The sequence below is a fragment of the Gadus morhua genome, chromosome 10 (assembly GCF_902167405.1).
Source record: "Gadus morhua chromosome 10, gadMor3.0, whole genome shotgun sequence".
NCBI lineage: Eukaryota > Metazoa > Chordata > Actinopteri > Gadiformes > Gadidae > Gadus > Gadus morhua.
This window is the reverse complement of record NC_044057.1, coordinates 22560621-22566667: the sequence shown is the minus strand read 5'-3', so window position 1 is coordinate 22566667 and position 6047 is coordinate 22560621. Positions and strand designations below refer to the sequence as shown.

General features: G+C 40.7%; 1 protein-coding gene across 2 annotated transcripts; it reads right to left on the bottom strand.

Annotated features, from left to right (window-relative positions):
• Nucleotides 1-1200: 1200 nt before the first annotated feature.
• On the bottom strand, nucleotides 1201-4482 carry il12ba (interleukin 12Ba). Of its 2 annotated transcripts, none has more exons than XM_030367437.1 (10): nucleotides 4278-4482; nucleotides 3901-4155; nucleotides 3545-3647; nucleotides 3182-3322; nucleotides 2821-2984; nucleotides 2358-2524; nucleotides 1942-2060; nucleotides 1762-1853; nucleotides 1628-1674; nucleotides 1201-1478 (listed from the first exon to the last, which is right to left on the bottom strand). In XM_030367437.1, the coding sequence occupies exons 1-8, from the start codon at nucleotides 4372-4374 to the stop codon at nucleotides 1796-1798; spliced, it is 1104 nt and encodes a 367-aa protein (XP_030223297.1). In that variant the 5' UTR covers nucleotides 4375-4482; the 3' UTR covers nucleotides 1201-1478; nucleotides 1628-1674; nucleotides 1762-1795. The 2 variants fall into 2 exon arrangements, with proteins under 2 accessions (XP_030223297.1, XP_030223298.1); XM_030367438.1 differs by having other exon boundaries at nucleotides 3545-3644.
• Between the last annotated feature and the right edge of the window lie 1565 nt (nucleotides 4483-6047).

The window sequence follows — 6047 nt, the reverse complement described above, 5'->3', positions numbered from 1 at the left end:
AAAAAACTGATTACAAAGCTGAGGATTGTAAAGGTGAGGATCAATGTTTTTTTCATGTGCACAAGTGACGAACTGATGTGAAGATTGAGCAGGTAGTTTTGAGAATTTCAATTCTGATCTGAGAAATGAACCAAAAAAGTCCAAAAAAGTCCAAAAAACTGATTACAAAGCTGAGGATTGTAAAGGTGAGGATCAACTAGAACTGTACGACAGCAGACTGTGAAGTTACTTTTAAGTGGGGCCTTAATGGTTTTAGAGTAAATAGCATCAACTGTTCTTAACCCGGTGCAAATGCAAAAGGTCATAGATCACTGAAACTGAAAAAGGTTTGAAGAATGTTTGAGGAAATAACCAGGGAGGAAAACACATAAATCCTCTTTTTGGATGACTGGGGAAGTGGTGAAAGAGGGAGACAACTCAACAATTTGTTTTACACCTTGGATTTTTTTTACAGACATGATGTCACAATGTGTTTCAAGGGAAGCTCTTCTTTTTCTTTCTTGCTGGTCAGAAGACAGTTTAATATGTAAAATCCCTGGTTCGTCAACCTGGAAGGGTCTATCTCTCTATTCTTTGCAATTGATTGGACATATAAATGCATCTTAAAATTGATTGCATTTCATCTATTGTCACATTTAGTTAATGATTGTTGTCTCAATGATCATATAATTATTGAAACATTGATTTGTTTGGATAAGAAAATCTTTATGTATTGATTAATTGATAATTATTAATTAATCATCAATAAATCTTGGACTGAAAGCATTAAAGCATATGAAATATGATTACAGCTAATGTAGGTATTAGAGAGATGTAAAGAGAGAGCTGACAAGAGCAATATTTTTAAAATATACAACCAAAATTAGGGTGATTGCTACTTCTCTCCGCCATTTGGAAGAGAATTCAAAGCCATGTGGTTGACATGCAAGGTGGAATCGCTGCATTGAATGAACCACCACTTCCAATATGTACATTGACTTATACGGAGGTAGGCACAAGTCAAACCAAAATGGATAATTTCAGAGCGCATTTCGATCACTAATAGCTGACGGATGGCTATACCATTTTTTTTTTCATTCCACTCAAACAATAGCTCCTTAATCTTACCCACAGCACCTTTAAACATTTCTAATAATCATAGACAATATTTTATTATTATAAAATAATAACATTATAAAATGACTTTCAATGACTACATTTAAATTAAATTACATTTTATTTGCATAGCCTTTAATCAAAGGTACAGTCTCAAAGGGCTTAACAGGCCAAATATTGATGACATCTCCCTGACCCTAGCCCCCAAGAGGGCAAGAAAAAATCTTGAGAAGGAATGCAGAGTGGGGGATCCCTCATTACAGGAATGGTCAGGAGTGCAACGGGTGCCCTAATTGACATAAATACAGGCAAAACATTTTAAATCGTCGATGGGGTGCTGGCCGGTTAGAGTCCAAGCATCCATGCACAGTCACCGCAACGCACTAGAACAGAGAGAATAATGAATTGGAAGGGAAATCGGATCATTCCCGACATCAGCATTGTTTTGGCATCCATATGTAAAAGAAAGTCTGTCGAGAAACACAAGCATCGAGCTTGCATTGGTATCTAAAGTAAGAAGGACTTAATTTACCACTCTCACACTGCAGTTTCAGTTGAATGGAAATTCCTGAACCCGGACTGAAAAGGTTTGAAAAGGTTGTTAAAGGACTTAAGAGCAATAATAATTGCAGTGACGGAACCAAACACTATGTAAAGATATCTTACAGGTGTTGAAGTGTTGCTTGAATTCACATCTGAATTAAAAATCTCTGACACTATCCACAGGGTATCTATTCTTCTTCAGCTTCTTCCCAACTCTGCAACAAAAGAGAAGTGCTTCCCATTATTCTTTGACAAATGATTGAATTCTAAGACCAACGTTTACTCCTTTGCATTGGAACTGACCTGTGACGGCTCCAGTCACTCCACTGAGAGGCATACAAGGGGTCCCGGATGCGCACACACAGGATTTTGGTCTTCTTTATCTCAAACTGAAACACTCCTGGAGCGTGGTTTGTCACCATCTGAACAGAAGGCAGAAGAATCAATGAGTGAACAACACAGACATGAAAGTCAAAGTAGTCAAAGTGCAAGCCATTATCATTCAGAACTGTGGTGTTCAATCGACCTTGATGGCACCCTATGAGGAAAGTTGTTGAAATGAGCATCACATCAGTGTAAGCAAATAAGAGGTATGAAAAACAAGAGACAAGATAAAAAAAAGTTCCGACCGAAATTCCAAAGAGTTATCCGTGGACCTCATCTTCAGAAAATTTCCAGTAGCAGCTAAGCAGTCTGGGTAAACGTATGAGGTTGAGTACCTGTCCATTGTTTCGGCCCGTGCAGTTTCCACACTTTTTGCAGTTCTTTCTGACAACCACCTGGGAGACCAGGGGGAAGTACGAGTGGGGGGAACTCCAGGATTCTGGGTAGCTCCACTCGGCCATGGTTGCATTCACCTTCTCGATCTTCACCTTGTCTGGTTTCACTGTGAAATAAATTATGTAATAAATAATGAAAGTATTGCACAATAGTGCACTGTGTCTGCACATCAGGGAAAGGGGAAGTGACTTTGATATGTATTTTTTTTTTCCTTTTGCATGATACTGGATTAGGCCATTGACCAAAGAAGGAATTCTAATTTTTGTCAAATACAAAATGAAACATTATTTAGAATTTCGACCAACGAAAGCACAGATACATAAAGGAGAGCAGGTATCTGTGAGTTTCCTATATCTGTCAGGTAAAAGGATAGAGTATGCCTCCAGCAGGTGTGAGTCTCACCTATTTCTCTCACGTAAAAGCCCACATTGGAGTATTCCTCCAGAATGAAGTTCTCGCTGTAGACGCACACCGAGACGCGCAGTAGCTGGGTCTCCTCAGGTTGAGGGCAGGTTTCCCGGCAGGTGGTCCCATTTCCACCAGTGTCCAGGTCCAGGGCCGTCGGGCTGCGGGGTCAAAGGGGACAGTTGTGGGGGGGCCCAAGGCAGAGGGGGGGCCCATGACCAAAAAAAAAAAAAATTTAGTTTACCTTTTTTTTTTTTTCTTACCCCACCCCCCCCCCCCGTCAACAATCGCTCCGGAACCCCCCCCCCCCCCCCCCCCCCCCCCGTCAACAACCTGGCGCAGGGGGGTACATCAGTACCTATAGTATAGGGGCCCAGGATTTGGTGCTACGGCCCTGTCCAGGTCACAGTGGATGATGGTGTCCTCACTGGAAAAGCTGGTCCAGCTCTTGCCACTGGCATTCGTAATGCACCTGGTGTCCTCAACACTGGGACCAAGACTGGAAAAGCACATGACTTTAACTTATTTTTTAAGTCAAATGTACACTACATATTTTGCATGAGAGGTGTGTATCAGGTCAGATGATGTAGCAAGACCTTATCCCATAACAACAACAACAACATGATTTGAGGTTAGGATGAAATCAACAGAACCGTAAATGAGCAAATAGCAGGCAGACTATTATTAACAAACTCATATTTGTATTTTCTTTTCAGCTTACCGTTCAGCCTTAACCAAAGCTACCGTCCATAGGCTTTGTTTGGGATATTTCCAATAGCAATGGAAGCCTCCGTCGTAATTCTGAGCGGTGCAATTCAGATCTGCTTATGGACAGATGGAATATGAAATATTTAAGAATATGAGTATTTTCATTTCGCCACGTGCAGATACAGAATCCCATATTTTAGGAAAAATGTAAAGAAAGAGATAAAATACCTTTCTATTAAATTTACATAGGGCATTTAGCAGACGCTATTATCCAAAGCGACTGACAATAAGTACATTTGTCATAGGTGAAACGATACATTGCTGTCGTTACAGTTAGACCTTAGGCCTATATAATCTTAAAGAGTGCACCTCTTTTGGATCCCACTTGTTGAAGCAACACCAGAGTGTGGTTGAGGAGTGCTCTCTCCTCGCTGTAACAGGTGTAGTTACCCCCTCCAAAACTCTCCTCCAGATATACAATGAATGTGTTCCCCCTTATGCGCGTGTCTGCTCCGTTCACCATCCAAACGATATTCTCAACCAGAATGCCTTTCATCTCTGCCGTCGAATCCAAGCAAGGCAGAGTAAACTGTGCCTGCTGTCCAGTTACTTCCAAAACTAAAACTAGTGGAAAGAAACACACATCTTTTGGCTCATTGTAATGTAGTCGGTTTAAAACGATGTATTATTTTTATTGTTGTTCTTTTTTTACACCAAATGATTGAGATAAATAAATGTACAAATACCGTTTGGCAAGAGGGTCCGTTGACTTTTTGGATTATTCCCATTGACCATTAAATACACTGAGAAGATTACCAATAACCTGACCGCCTTGGAAGACATTTCAAACGATCGAGACGGGCAGACTCCTGGATAGAAGATAAAATGTTGCGTTTAGGCTACAGTTAAGGATTTGTACCCACATGCATCCATCAACAAGATTAGTCCTTGTCTGACTTTTATAGTCATAGAGACAGTATCGGCCTCCAAATGTGTGACGTCTGGGATCTCGGCCAAAATACTTTTCCAATGATGTAATCCCCCTTTTCCACCTGCTCAGAAACGTACAAAATGCCATGACATTAGCTTACTATCTTCTGCTTTTTTCAGATGCACCACATCAGGTTATGTTTTTGTTTCGAAACCAACCACTATAGAAACAAAAAATACCTAGCTTCTGCTTTTTTCTTTTTTTCACAGAAACTATTAGGTTTGGCGGTAAGGTCAGGGTCGAGAGGACTATCCCCTTTTTCCGGGGATACTCCCAATGTCCCAGGTAAAATCATGATTTAAAAAAACGATTAATATCATTTTAAATGGCAACAGTTCAAAAGCCCTAACCCTATCTATATAATCTAATATAATATATGATATCACGGCCAAAAGCCCCAACCCTATCTATATAATATAATATCACGGCCAAAAGCTGTGTGCACCTCCGGATGATATATTTATGAAAGATTGCGTGAGGTTGTCGGACGTCTCTTGCACTGGCACTGATCTGTAATAGGTCTGTAGCGTCAGTTGGTCCCAACCCCTAGGAGGGTTTGGAACTAGTGCTTGTAGTTTTTGAGAGCCTCCCCCCTCTTACACTTCCTGCTTTAAATGACGCAAAAATTGTCATTTTACGTCATTTAAAGCAGCAGCCTTCTGAGTGGCACTTTTGACGTAATTTCCGGTCTTGGAGCATTTATAGCGTTCCCTTTCCTCTTTGTGATTGTGTAATGAAATTGGCTAGTTGTTGTTTATTGTTAGCTACATTAGCCTCTTCACCTATTGAAGCTGGGACAGCTTCCATGAGTCTGAACTGGAAACTCACCACATCTAAAAGATTTAAAAGCTGACCCTGTCATTTGCACCATAACACTGGATCATTGTGTTCCAAAAGATTCCCATAAGTCACATGACTTTTTATCAACAGGCCCTGACGGTGTCTACGGTGTCTACGGAGAACAAGCGTAAGAAAGGGTGAGAGAATGAGCAAGAGAGAGGGAGAGAAAGGGGGATTGAGGAGGGAGAGTCTGTTGAGTATAAAATACAGTTCTATTTCTTTGGAAAACCACAGTAAATACTCTTCCAAAAAACATGTACACAACCCAATTACTATGACCAGTAGCTCTTACCTCTATTCGAATGAAGTCGCTGGAAAAGATGATGGTGTGGAAGGTGTAGTCAGTTGCCTAAACTGACAATGGTGGTACTAATGATGCGATTCTAACCCAAACAAACGTTATTTTGCCCCATGACTGATGCCCGACTGCGGTTTGTAGACTGCAGCTCTGCTTAATGCCACCTCATATCCTATTGGGATAACTCAGAGAGATGAGTCAACACAGGTGTTTCTCAGGGATGTGTGAGTTCTCCATATTCTGTTTACATTTTATAGAAATTAGTCATCCCAGCACTTTTATTGTTACGTTTTCTGACGACACTGCCATTTTCGGATTTAGGGATACGACACTAACATTTCTGGCTGTGGTTTGGAGGTTCTAATGTTTGAACAATGGCGTGATGAC

Excerpts from the sequence above, each read along its gene's own strand:
- il12ba (XM_030367437.1), bottom strand. The coding sequence starts at position 4,374 with ATGTCTTCCAAGGCGGTCAGGTTATTGGTAATCTTCTCAGTGTATTTA. Across the intron at positions 4,156-4,277 it reads ACGGACCCTCTTGCCAAACG|TTTTAGTTTTGGAAGTAACT; the intron begins GTATTTGTACAT and ends TCTTTCCACTAG. Across the intron at positions 3,648-3,900 it reads ACAAGTGGGATCCAAAAGAG|CAGATCTGAATTGCACCGCT; the intron begins GTGCACTCTTTA and ends TCTGTCCATAAG.